This window comes from Leopardus geoffroyi, chromosome D4 (genome assembly GCF_018350155.1).
Source record: "Leopardus geoffroyi isolate Oge1 chromosome D4, O.geoffroyi_Oge1_pat1.0, whole genome shotgun sequence".
NCBI classification, from domain to species: domain Eukaryota; kingdom Metazoa; phylum Chordata; class Mammalia; order Carnivora; family Felidae; genus Leopardus; species Leopardus geoffroyi.
In genome coordinates this window covers 30,705,710-30,720,431 of record NC_059342.1, presented here as the reverse complement: position 1 = coordinate 30,720,431, position 14,722 = coordinate 30,705,710, and the positions used below count along the sequence as shown (strand labels likewise).

The 14,722-nt window shown below is 40.0% G+C and overlaps 1 protein-coding gene across 5 annotated transcripts in view; it reads right to left on the bottom strand.

The window, feature by feature from the left end:
- The window catches only part of HABP4 (hyaluronan binding protein 4), a 41,645-nt gene that overhangs the window by 3,384 nt on the left and 23,539 nt on the right, over positions 1-14,722 (bottom strand). For all 5 annotated transcript variants that reach the window (XM_045470433.1, XM_045470430.1, XM_045470434.1 and 2 more), the window contains exons 5-6: positions 14,446-14,529; positions 2,936-3,107 (exon numbers count right to left, since the gene is read on the bottom strand). In XM_045470433.1, the coding sequence (XP_045326389.1) occupies positions 2,936-3,107; positions 14,446-14,529 (256 nt within the window). The remainder of the gene's footprint in view (positions 1-2,935; positions 3,108-14,445; positions 14,530-14,722) is intronic.

Genomic DNA, 14,722 nt, shown 5'->3' with positions numbered 1-14,722 from the left:
ACACACACACACACACACGCACGCACACACCCGTCTCCATGGACACTCACTCGCTCAGCGTCGAAGCACTATGCCGCCAGGGAGCCAATATGGCATCACAGCGGACAGTGGCCCTCTCTGATGTGCTGTCGGCACTGGGCTGCAGGGCAAGGCAAAGGTGGTGACCCCGCTGCTCTGGTTCCAGCACAGGGGTTCTGCACATTTCCCAGCCACATGTTCTCATACTCACCGTCTTAATCCAAACATTTCTCAAATTACTATTAACTCAAGTGACACCCGAGTTTTTAGCAGTTTGGCAGGTTAAGATGTAAGATTTGACATGCCTACCAGCAATCAACATATATCTTTTATATCTAAATGTATTTTGCTGAGATTAAAAAATTTTAATTTCTGCCTTTTATTTGTTCACAAATGCTACTTTGATAAATAAGGAAATATCACCTCCTTAGAATAGAACTTGATGGAAAAACTCCTTTCAATGTGGGTGCTGACTGTACAAATACCATATGTTAAAAACTGCATGATTTACAATAAACAATTCTGACTCAAAATCTAGGAAAATAGTAAAACAACAGAGTATGGTTATCTGATGATTGCTGCAGAAAGAATTCAAGCTGCTTTTTAAGAACTATTTTTGGCCAAAATACTTTGAGAAATTACATTTTATTATATATGAGGTCAAATAAGTTCTGTTTCTTGTTAAAAGAAAACTATATTAAATAAACTTTGTTCCAAATTTGATTTGGCTTCAATTCCTAATAATGGATAAAAAAAAAACCTCACTTTTGAGTAAAACATAAATCTATACAAAATATGCCAATGATCTTGGATGAGAATCTCCAAACGCTATAATGCTAAACGTTTCTACTACAACTTGTCCAGAAAATGGAATCAAGTCTCCCTGAATTTATCAACCCCTTTAGGCCATCTGTTCATTACAGGTTCTGTGTTTAACATTTAGGTTCCCTTCAAAGCTGCATTAAAACAAAGCAGAGGCCTTAGCTGGATGTACTGTTGAAACTAAAAAGGTGAAGGAAAGAACAATTCAGGAGCATTGACACTCTGGTAAAAAGACAGACACAAAAAACCAGTAAGAGGCGAAGTAATAGCCTACCACCTGCTTCAGAAAACAGCGGGCTCTGTGTGCTGGAGTGGGGGAGGCTGTGATGGAGCAGGGGGAGGCTGCACAGGAGTAGGGGGAGGCTGTGCCAGAACAAGGGGGGCTGTGCAGGAGTGGGGATGGTTGTGGAGCAGAGGGAGGCTGTGCTGGAGTGGGGGTGGCCGTGCAGGAGTCAGGGGAGGCCATGCAGAAGTAGGGGGAGGCCCTGCAGGAGTAGGGGGAGGCCGTGCCAGAGGAAGGGCAGCGGTGCCTGGGACAATACTGAGTGTGCTTTCTTGAAAGGGATCAGCTCATTTCACAGGCTGCCGGTGGTCTGAACTTTGCAAACACAAGGCATTTTACTCTATTGCTTTGTCTCTTAGGGTGCCCAGAACAAAGTAAATCAGTGACCCTAAGATTTGGCTTTTGTTGCTCTCAGAATAATTTCTGGCTAAAATCTTCAATGCCGTAACATTAACAAGAGACCAAAGACATGTGCTTCGTGGAGACCAAGCTGGATGACTCAGCTAACCCAGTTGCTTCAGATATTCCAGGAGACCTCTCTCTGGAGCCAGGGAGGATGAATCTGGTGTGGATGCAGGAAAAACAGCTGCTATTTTTACCTAACATGTCAGCTGCACATTTCACATCCTGACAGCACATTTGTTTTAGGAAAAGCTTTATTTGCAATGGCCCAGAACAAAACAGAACAAAAGTGAATAGGAAAAGAGCCAACCCAGTTAGCTGATGGATGTGAAGAAATACCTCACAGAGACTTCCAAGAGAAGGCTCTCCCCTCCATGCTGCCTGTGTATAACAGCTAGTGGAGTGGCTCCAAACTTCTTAGTAAGGCCTGGAAGAGACTGGAGGTGGTAAGGCATCCTGTATTATAAATGACCCTCTGATGAAAGTATTCATTCAAAGAACACAACTAACCGAAGTGTCAATGGAAACAGACACAAAGCTACACAGTTTCAAACGGAAAATCAGTGTATAATATCTAGTGGGAATATCTGTCCACCACCATCATCAACACAGAAATGTGTATTAAGATAAGCAGCTGTGACTGAATGATGTGAATTCTAAAGTTTAAAACGAGAATATTCAGGGCACCCTTAAGTTCCGTAACTTAAACAGAACGTGATTACATGACTCACTGACCGTCTGCATCAATATATGCTGGGAGTCCTTTTCAAAGCCGAGGCCTCCAAAAAAGGGCTGAACACAAAGCATGAAGAGCAAGTCCCTCACGGGAGGGAGGAACAATGTGAGCAATCCTGGCTGCGGCAGCAGGGTGTGGCCAGGCAGCTGCACTGTCCCAGGGGCTCCTCCCGGGTGGCAGCAGTTACATGGCGGGGACAGAACTGCTGCAGTAACACAGCACAGAACTCTGACAGGTTGCAAATGATCAACTCCTCCCAATAAAATGCTCTTATTAAGAACGTGAGCTGAAAATCTAACCTAATCATGAAATGCGGAGTAGTTATCCTATGAAATGGCACTATTCATGAGACACTGTACCTCTCTTGAGACAAAAACGAGATGCAATTAACATACAGTATTTGCACAGTCAAAGCACAGCTGTGGGTTGAGTGGAAAATGCACTGTCACTGAAACTGCTTTGTATGAAGTGTTGACAGGCCAAGTTTCAACTCTTTTTATGAACAATACAGGTACAGATAAGATTAGGCACACATCATATCTGATTAGTCTTAGGTAGAAACTAGAATGCCACTACCAATGTCCCATTTTCACACTAGAAGTGGAAAGGGTCCATCTGGTTTCCAGTAAGGTAAGAATGAAGATTACCTCTAGACAAGAAAATGTCATACTTACATCATCTCTATATTTGGACTTGTGTATCACCACTGCTTTGGAAGGGACAGTGGACTCAGGTTTCCGGATGTTAAACTCAGGCTTTGGTCTTGTCTGTTCTTGAAGATTTTTCCACTCATCAAGGGTCATCTCTTGAACTTGAGTTTCCTCTTCTAACTCCAACTCAGGAACTCTATGAAAAATCAGAAGTTTTTGATGGATCTAAAATGTCTACTTTCTCAAAGAAAAAGTTATTACTATTAATTAGCATACTTTCATGGTTCTGCATCTCATATTTACATAAGGTAAGAAAATCTCGGAACTATAAGCTTCCATATTTTAATCATTTTATGCTGTCACTACCAACTGAAGATACTTCCTGTCTGTTTTCTTTTTTATTTTTTTAAGTAATCTCTATGCCCAATGTGGGGCTCGAACTCACAAGCCCCAAATCAGGAGTCACACAGTCCACTAAGTCAGCCAGCTGCCCCACTTCTTGTTTTCAAAGCAGTTTTTGAAAAATAGGAACTGCACCATCCCATTAGCATTACACTTGACCACCAGGCATTCCCTTCCCAGATGGCATTACATACAAAATGAGATAAAATTGCAGAAGAAAAGGGAGAAACTATTGGAACAAAACAACCATAGGCAACCATGAACAGAGTTATAAAACAATGGGTTACAAATACATACTTTTGTAAATATCCTCTTTAAATTCATGAGACTTCAAGAATAGATCAATAGAATAAATTTCAGAGCCCAGAAAAAAATCCTCACATTTAAAATCAATTGATTTTTTTTCAAGCAGGTGCCAAAGACAATTCAAAGGAGAAAGAATGGTCTTTTCAGCAAATGGTGCTGGGAAAACAGGGTATCCACGTGCAAAAAAAGGAAGTTGGACCCCCACCTCACACCATGAATATAAGAGTTAGAAATATAAACCGCTTAGAAGACGACACAGGCATAAACTTTCATGACCTTAGATTAGGCAGTGGTTTCTTACATGTGACACTAAAAGTGTAAGCAACAAAGAAAAAGGGGTGCTTGGGTGGCACAGTCGGTTAAACATCTGACTCTTAATCTTGGCTCAGGTCATGATCTCACAGTTCATGAGTTTGAGCCCTGCATGGGGCTCTGCACGGATGTTGCGGAGTCTGCTTAAGATTCTGCCTCTCCTTCTCTCTGCCTCTCCCCACTGTGCATGCGCGCTCTCCCTCAAAATAAATAAACTTAAAAGAAAAAGTAGATAAACTGGACATCACCCCCAAACTTCTGACAACTTTTGTGCTTCAAAAGACACCATCAAGAAAGTGAAAAGCCAATCCACAAATTGGGAGAAAACATTTGCAAATCATATATCTGATAAGGGACTTACCTTGGATACAAAAAGGATTACGACTTACAACTTAATGAAAAGAAATAACCCAACTGAAAAACAGGCAATGCTCTGAATGCTTGTTTGGACATTTTTCCAAACAAGATATACAAATAGCTAATAAGACGTTCAATATCATTAACCATCAGGGAAATGGAAATGAAAACTACAATGACCTATACCCACTCCACACTCAGTAGGATGATTAGAATAAAAAAGACATTTAACAAGTGCTGACGAGGATGTGGAGAAATTGGAACTTCATACATTGCTGGGGCGGGATGGGGGGGAGGTGGGATGTGAAATGGTGTGGCCACTCTGGAAAAACAGTCTGGCAAATTCTCAAAAATGTAAACACAGAGTTGCCATTTGACTTGACAATACCACTCTAAGTTACACATCCAGGAGAAACAACAGCATACGTCCGTGTGAAAACACCATGGCACTGCCATAAATAACACTGTTCATTTATTTTTTAAGTTTATTTATTTTGAGAGAGAGAGAACCAATGGGGGAGGGGCAGAGAGAGAGGGGGACAAAGGATCTGAAGCAGGCTCTGTGCTGACAGCAGTGAGCCCAATGTGGGGCTCGAACTCATAAACTATGAGATCATGATCTGAGCCAAAGTTGGATGCCTAACCGACTGAGCTACCCAGGTGCCCCTAACAATGCTGTTTATAGCAGCATTATTCACAATAGCCAAAGAGTGGAAACAGCTTGACTGGCCATCAACTGATGAGTAGATAAAATATGCTATCTTTAATACTGTGGAATACTATTTGGCTATAAGATGAAATGACGTATTGATACATGTTACAATATGAATAAACCTTGAAAACATTATGCTAAGTGAAATAAACCAGGCACAAAAAGTTTACGTACGATTCCATTTATATGAAATACCCAGAAAAGGCAAATTCATGGAGACAAAGAGCAGATTAGTGGTGGCCAGAGACTGGGGGCAGGGAGGCCAGGGAATGACTGCTTAATGGGAATGGGGTAATGGAAATGTTCTGGAACTAGATAATGGCAATGGTTACATAACACTGTAAATGCACTGTCACTTAATTGTACACTTAAAATGATTAAAATTGCAAGTTTTATGTTGTATGTATTTAACACCAAAAAAAGAGATAATACACAAAAAAGAAAAAAATGAAAAGATAATATACAAAAAGAAAGAAATAAGCCAGACACAAAAGGACAAATATTATATTCATTTATATGAGGTATCTAGAATAGGCAAATTCATAGAGATAAAAATAGAGGTTACCAGGGGTTAAGGGGAGGGAGAAGTTGGGATTTACTATTTCATGGATATGGAGTTTCTGTTTGTGATGATGAAATGTTCTGGACATGGATGGTGGTAATGGTTGCACACAATGTGAATGTAATTAATGCCACTAAACCGCACACTTGAAAATGCTTAAAATGGTGATTTTTATGTTATATGTGTTATGTAACATACCCCAAACCACTGAATTGTACAGTTTAAATGGCTGAATTTTGCAGTATGGGAATTATAGCTCAATAAAGTTTACAAGAAAAAATAATTAGGTGGTGAGTAGGAAGGGAATCAAACCTAATACCTTCACAGAAGGGCTAATGTAACTTGTCCTACATTATAGGTTAATGATATGAAAACTATTAGTGAAATCAGGAGAGAAACTTATCACAGACCATTCAAAACAGGCATATTTGTAAAGGGACTTTAAAATATCAAGCTAGTGGGGTGCCTGGGTGGCTTAGTCCGTTAAGCATCCAACTCTTTTTTTAAGTTGTTTTTTCTTTATTTTTAAATTTATTTTGAGAGAGAAAGTGAGTAAGTGTGAGCAGGGGAGGGGCAGAGGGAGATGGGGAGAGAGAAACCCAAGCAGGCTATGTAATGTCAGTGTAGAGCCCAATGTGGGGCTCAATCCCACAAACCGTGAGATCATGACCTGAGCCAAAATCAAGAGTTGGACGCTTAACCAACTGAGCCACCCAGGTGCCCCAAACAGGGGACAGAGAACATGTTCAACTACTCTACAAAAGTGTCGCATTGGAATTAACTTGCACCAGTTCGAACTGGCTCACGGCCAGTTATTATTATTATTAAATCAAATCATTTAATTATTATTATTAAATTATTATTAAAAATTAAATTATATAAATTATAATTAGCTACACTAAAGGTAATAATGACAATTCATTATTCCCTAATTATTCCACTATATTGTACCTTTATCCATGCTCTTGGGGTTTATTATACCTAATGTATGTGCATAGTGAAAATGTTACATAATAGTGTACTATCGTTTATCTCTTCCCGACTCTGCGTTCAGTATGACACAGTGGTAGTTTTAAATCAGCCATGGTGGAAATATTTACACCACAAAACCCAGCAAGTGCCAGCAGATCCAGGCTTTTTCATTCTAGAGAGCCAGATGTTGAGTATTTACCAGCATACCATTGCCTGCAGGGAGGCACTGAGTAAAATTCTGACTCTGGGAAACATTTTGTGGACATATGATCCAGTTTCTTAGACAAATAAATTACAAGGGAAAGAGAGAACATATAGGTTAACAGTGACTTAAGAATAATCAAGATAGTGTAATATTAGTGTAATATAAACAGACCAATGGAACAAAATATAAAGTACAGAAATAGGCCTGCACATTTTAACAATGGTATTTCATGTGCTGGAATAACTGGATACACATATACCAAAATGAAAAAAAAGGGAACTTTGATCCACACCTCACACTGTATACAAAAATCAACTCAAATGGATCACAGACCTAAATACAAAAGCCCAAATCATTAAACTTATAGGAGAAAACCTTTGTGGTACTAAACTGAGCAAAGATTTCTTACATTTGAGACCAAAAGCAAGATCAATAAAAGAAAAAAAAATTGATAAAGTGGATTTAATCAAAATTAAAAACTTCTGCGTTTCAAAAGACACTGTCAAGAGAAAGAAAACAAGGCTACAGATTGGAAGAAAATACTGGAAAATCATATATCTGATAAAGGGCTTGAATCCAGAATATATGAAGAACTCTCAAAACACAGTAATAAGAAATAGTTAGAAAATGGGCAATTTCAACACTCTTTATTTTAATAAAGATATACAGATGGCAAATTACCTGTGAAAAAGTGCTTAATGTCATTAGTCAATAGGGAAATGTAAATTAAAACCACAATGAGATATAAACCTATCATACTGGCTAAACATTGTAAAAGCTGGAAAAACCACTTCAGAAAAGAGCCTGGCAGTTTCTTTAAAAAGTTATATATACACCTGCCATATAGTCCAACCATTCCACCCCTAGGCATTTACACAGGAGACATGAAAATGTATACTCCACCAAGACTACACAAAAATGTCCACAGCAATTTTATTTGTAATAGCAAGAACTGGAAACAACCTAAATGACCATCAGGTAGACAGATGAAGAAACTGCAGTCTATCTGTACAGTGGAATACTGCCTGACAATAAAAAGGAACGAAGCATTGATACATGCAGCAACATGGATGCATCTCAAAAGAAGTACGCTCAGTGAAAGAACACAAGACAAAAAAAGAATATATGATGTGTGATTCCGTTTATATAAAACTGTAGCAATTGCAAACTAATCTTTAGTGACAAAAAGTAGATCGCTGGCTGCCTGGGGGAAAGGGGCAGGAGGGAGGCATTACAAAAGGATAAAAGGAAACTTTTTGGGTTGATGGATATGCTCATTATTTTGATTGTGGTAATGGTTTTACAAGTATATATGGATGTCAAAGCTTGTAAAACTGTGCATACTAAATATATGTCACTCGTTGGATGTGAACTGTCTCTCAGTACTGTTTAAAAAAAATGAGATATGCCAATTGAGATGTATATTTCAATATTAATTCAAACAAGTAAGTTGTTTTAAAAAGACATTTTGAGATAATCAGGGAAACCGACAAACTGCCCAGATATTTAAGGAATTGTTAAAAACTTTAGATGGGCTAACACTACTCCAGTTAAAAAGAGCAGACCTTTAGATATAACTTCGTGAAACATTTATGAATGAATATGATATCCTGACAGAAGAGGAAGTGGGTAGAGACATACATGAAACAAGAATGGCCATGATTTGATAAAATTTTAAGTTGAATAACTTAGAGGTTCATTATACTATTATTTTATATACATCTTTCAGTGATATAATCTTCTAATACAGAGCTGAAAATAAATATTAAGGATTCATAAAGGTTCTTTAGGCTACTTGTGACAGAATTAGGAAATAATCAGAGCTGATTTCTAGGAGGCTATTCTGATTATAGACTATAATCTAGTTCTGATTTCTAGAACTGATGCTGTAAATTTGAGGATTCTTTCATAACTAGGATGAACTAAAGAAGTTAATAAATTCCAAAAAGTTCAGTAAGAACACATCTTTTGTTAAGACCACAAAAGAAGTACTTTTTCTGTTTGCTTATCTTAAAGAACATCATATATAAACATGAAAGGGCTAGAACAAAAAAGGATAAGGCATATAAGAAATGTAGTCTTGGGGTGCCTGGGTGGCGCAGTTGGTTAAGCATCTGACTTTGGCTCAGGTCATGATCTCATGGTTGGTGGGTTTGAGCCCTGATTCTGGCTATGTTAACACCTCAGAGCCTGGAGCCTGCTTTGGATTCTGTGTCTCCCTCTCTCTCTCTTCCTCTCCCCCAATTGTGTTCATTCTCTCTTTCTCTCAAAAATAAACATTTTGGGGGTGCCTGAGTGGCTCAGTCAGTTGAGCATTCGACTTCAGCTCAGGTCATGATCTCACAGTTCATGAATTTGAGCCCCGCGTCAGGCTCTGTGTTGACAGCTCAGAGCCTAGAGCCTTCTTGGGATTCTGTGTCTCCCTCTCTCTCTCCGCCCCTCCCCTGCTTGTACTCTGCCTCTCTCTCTCTCTCTCAAAAATAAATAAAACATTAAAAAAAACATTTTAAAAAATTATATAAAAAAAAAAAGAAATATATAGTCTTTAAGTTGATACATAGACACACCCAAAGTGAAGCAAACAGTGGAGAGCTCAGAAGAGAGCATTTGCTGCAAGTGATTCCCTCCTTGAAAATGATCACCTGACCCTGTTCACTCTGGGGCACTCCATTCACAAGTATACATACAGATGCCCCCTGTACATTCTCCTCTGCCATTTGTCATTGCAACAAGCTGTGTTGGGAGCAGTACGAAATCACCAAGGACAGACTCCTTAACCTTATTCTCTATTCACTACAGATTATTACAAAAAACACATTCTATGAAAGTTCTGTGAGGCAGATCCCATTTCCATCCTATTTGAATTGGCACTAAATGCAGTTTTTACTGGCAGTTTTACCAAAGACTGGATTTTCAACAGGAAGAGATGTATAATTAATCCCTCAGTTCCAGGAGGGACGAAAGCAGTTATATTTCTAACAGTTATAAAAGCATTGTAATTGCTATTTACATCCTCCAAATTTAACAGCATCCCCTCCCCCTCCATTTTGACTAATTCAAAGTCCTTCACAGTTCTTGGTCTATTACCAAAAATCTTGGGAGATGATTTTCCATCAAAGCTGCTTATAGATATAAGATGGTCTAATCTATGACTTGTAATGTGAATAATGCTATATGCAAATTTGATAGTTATACATTTGTTTCTATATGGGTGAAATTATAGGAGAAACAGAACTGTTTTAACAACTGTTACTTTATTTAAAACATAAATGGGGCAATAATGGTAACATTTACTGAATGCATCCTAGGTGCCAAACGCTATTCAAAGGACTTTACGTTAATTTGGTCGTGACAATTAATCCCACAAGTTAGCTCCAATTAATAGCTCCATTTTATAGGTAAGGAAACGGAGGCAGAGTCATATAGCTCACAAACAAAAGAGCCATGTTTCATACCTATACATTCCATCTCCAAAGCCCAGACCTTGAGGGAATAAGAGGACAGAGAAATGCATGGAGACGGAAGAGAGTCAAGATGTGGGCACAGAAAACATACGTAACACCAAACGTCCAAATATCCATTCAGGCAATATCTTTCACCTCAATATATGAAAGGGTGCAGGGAACCAAAAAAAGTGGGTTCTAGAAATAACATTTTATGAACTAAATACTTAACCAGGGCAAGTGGATTTAACCTGACGTGTAAGTAACACCTTTTCCTTCCTTCCCAAGTACTGAAATTGAAGTGAATTTCATGCTAAACTTTGAGCTCCTCAGAAATTTGCCATATAAATTTTAAAGAGGTGTTTTCCAGCTTTAAGAAAATTCAACACAGGACAATCTTCATTAAGCAAAAATACTTGGAAATGAATTACAATGATAAATATTTCATTGCAGGTATTTTTGTAATGATGCTTCTTTAACACTCTTTTCATAATGGCTTTTTTATTTTTAAGGAAGGAAGGGAATGTCATTCCATGTTACTGAATAGGAAAGTCCTCAGCATCCCAGCAGCCCCTCCTCTGCTCACAGAACCAGCAGCTTCTCCCCTGTTCAGTTCTTTGGAGCAAACTTCAAAGCGTTCGTGGCACTTTCAACCGTTCCTACCATTCACTACAGGAAAAAGCATGAATGTCGGTCCCACATCTGGTTGCCACTTCTTAGCAAGCCCTTTAACCTCCGTATCTCCATATGAGGATAGTAACAGTATCTCCTCCTTCACTAAAGGGCAGCAAAGGATTGAGGAGTTAAGACATGGAAGCATTTCGAGTTCCTGGCACACAACAAATGCTCTATAAATGTTAGATTTATTCTTATAGTCTTGTAACAAAATACTCCCGAGAAGTTGTCACAAGCATCTTCAGACATAAGGACACCATGTGATTAAGGAACATGCAATACTTCTATGATGAAAGGGGGAAGGAGGGAAGGAAGGAAGGGCACAGCACATATAATTGTCAACAAAACATGTCCAATCTGAGGAAAATATATCTTCTTCGGGGTGTATGTTTGAATGTAAGTGAGGGTATATTAAACTGATCTATCAGGAAGTTCTAAACTGAGCGGCGCATTGAATATACATTTTGGCTCGGGGTCCAAAGTCTGAGTGTTAGATCAACGTGAGAAAAAGCTGAGATCAGACAGCATCACTATCATCGAATGTACTTCTCAAATACAAACCTAATTCTGAAATTATCACAAACCTGTAACTGCATTACTAGGAATTTTAGTGATAACTTTAAAGTGTGACAGGGCAGTGAGGAGACAAGAATGTCGCAGCGTGGTCGGCCACTGGTCTGCTAGTGTGGCTGCTCGGCCGCGCAGCTCCTGCAGACCTAACTAGATGCTCACTGCCCACTGCAGGCAGTGGAGGGGAGAAAGCGGGCTGGGCTCTCGTGCAGACACGAGACCGCCATCAAACCATTTAGAATTCTGTCTTTCAGAGTAACTGACCGAGAGAACTATTTTGTCTATTTAATATTAGAAAAGCAAGGGTATCTCAGTCAATTCCACAGAGTTATGCTATAATTTATTATTCTGCCTTACATAACCTGAATTTGTATAAATGGTTTATTGGCTCAAAAAAGATACCATTTTTCCTGAAGGGATCTAGTTAACTCACTTTTTCAATATTTATGTAAACTGTTAATCTACTTCCTTAGTTAAATCACTGTCTAAATATTCATATTGTTAATTTCTCTCTTTACTTAAATACACTTCTTGGTTGTTTTGAACAGTAAATTAACAGCTTTCATAATTATCAATCATTGCAGCATTTTACTTTTGCAATAATAATAGCAGATATTTATATAGCATTAACTACATGCCAGGCCCCACTCTGTGACTGACAGACACACACACACACACACACACACAATCCTTATAACAACCTTATGATGTAGGTACTATTATTATTCCTATTTTACATGTGAAGAAAACTGGAACAGACAGAATAAACAACTTGCCCAAACTAATGAGTGACAGAGCTGAGATTTGAATCCACACTCTGGCTTGGGGTCTGTGCTCTTAACCACTAGACACCTTGCTTCTTGGCAGCTGAAGGATGAGAAGAGTTAAATCAGTGAAGGGGGAAGGGAATTTGGAGAGGTATGGGGTGGGGGGAAAGGCAACAGCACTTGCTGAAGCGCTTTGGCATGTATAGGACAGGGGTAGGGGAAAGGTCCTTGAGAACATGACATAAGGGCAACGTGATGAACCCAGAGAAGGTACACGAGTGGCTGCACTTGAGAGCTCTGCAGGGTATAGACCACGCAGGACCCTGCAGGTCAGGTCAAGGGATAAGAAGAGAACAGCAAGCCACGGGGGGTCTCGCATGAGGGGTGGGTGCATGACAATCAGAATGTCAGTGTGAAAGCCACTGTGGTGCAGAAATGGGCTGGTCCCAGATGAGAAAGCAGGGAGCCCATAAGGAGTTGTGGTGACAGGTTGGATGAGATGATGGTGATGAGCAGAGAGGAGAAGAGAAGGTACAATCACCAGGGCAGGGTGACAGACTGGATTTGGGGAAGGGAGGGGGTCAAGAGGAAGGAAGTCTCAAGCATGACTCCTAGGTTTCTGGTTTGTGCAGCTGGATGGATGGTGATGGGCTGCTCCACAAGATGGAAATACCTAATGAAGACAGACTTCTCCTGGACACACGGAACAGGAGATCTGAAATATTCATGGGGAGATATCCAGGGCAAGCAGCTAGAAACACACACCTGGAGCCCAGGTGGAAGGTGAGAGCCAGAGGTATATATTCTGGAGTTGATACATGAATGATGACCCGAGCTGCAGGGGTACGGGAGATCCTATAAAAGACACTAAAGAGAAGAGGGCCTAAGGCAGAGCCATAAAGAACTTGACATTTTAAAAGACCAGAAAAATAAGGATGAGTCTGTAGAGGAGAAGCTGAGAGGCAGTGGGAAAACCAGAAGAGTGCAGACATCACAGAAATCAGGGAAAGAGAGCTTAAGAAGTAATCAATAAAGTCAAATGCTTTGACAGGTCAACAAAGATGCAGACGGAAACATCTATTAGGTGTGGAGACATGTGGTGACTGTTTCCAAAGGGCAATGGGGACAGAGCCAGATCTGGAGTGAAGTGAGGCATAAGTGAGAGGGAGGAAGTGAAGGAAGAGTACACACAACCCTGAAAAAAAGGCAGCTAAATGAGCATGTGGGGCAAGAGTAGAAGACTTAAAATAGGAGACACCGAGCACGTTTAAACTGTTGATGAAGACCAGAGTTGGGAGGAAGGTAAGCAGACTCATGAGGAAGGAGCTGACTGACGGTGTGAGATTTCCATGCAGTCAGCAGGAGGCAGGATTCAAAGCCTGAAGAAGTGGCAGGAGAGATGGTGCCTCTTTCTTACCATGAGGGAAGGAGGCTAGGAGGTATGCAGGCACAGGTGGGTTTGTACCTTTAAGAGCGGGAAGATGATAAACTTCCCAGCTGGTGGCTCTCAATTTCTGTGTGACATAGGAGGCAAAGTTATGTCGAGAAAGTAAAAGAGGAGGTGCAGGTACGGGAAGGATGGGGGAAGAGTAAAGTGGGGACAGTGTCAGGGCTTAGAGGATACAAGAAGGATGGAATTGGTCATTGTAGAGGGTGGGAGAAAGAATGAGCCCCAGAAAAGGGGACTGATGGGCAGTGTTAAGGGCTCATTTCAGAATGCAGGTGATCAACAATTTACAGGGGTTCCTGTCGGCTCTGCTGTTGGCAGTGCTCAGCTGGCCAGTGCAGGCAGACAGAGGGCAGCCAGCCAGTGGTCATCCAGGAGGCAGGTTTTGCTAGCAAGGCACAACAGAAGATCCAGAGGCAAAGGAGGTTAAGGACTGGGCAAGGACGCTAGAGGTGGACCAGGGACCTAAGCTCCATGAAGAAAAGAGGAGGATGGACACAGAGAGAATAAATGAACAAGAGACGAGGGTCCTGATAAGAGGGAGAATAATTGCAGTACAGGATGCCGATGGAAAAGAGGTTGTGGGCACTGGATGGGATACTTAAATTTAACTCATTAATTATCATTAATAATCATTCATTAGATTATTTGAATTATTAATTAGTTTGATTATTCATTGATACATGAAGGTCAACCTTCTGTGATATAACAAAAGGCTGAGCTCCTTGTTCGGTGAAGCGCTCTTAGAAATCGTTAAGAACAAGGCCAACAACAACTCATGGGAAAAATGAGTAAAACACCCACTTGGCTGGAGATTCCTCCTCCAGGGGGCCCGGGGACTCTTCCACCGCTGTGGTCTCTTCCATTGGTGCAGTCTGCTCCACGTCACTGAAAAGCAGTGAGAATTGCTCTAGTCACACAAATATGTTCACATCAATGCTTTTATATATTCAAGATAGAAAAAAAAAAATTCCAATGTCCTTTTTCTTAAGTAAATCTCATTCAAAAAATTACATACACATATAGGTAACCCACATCAAAATAAAAATGACAAAATGTTATAAATTGCTAATCCATTGAA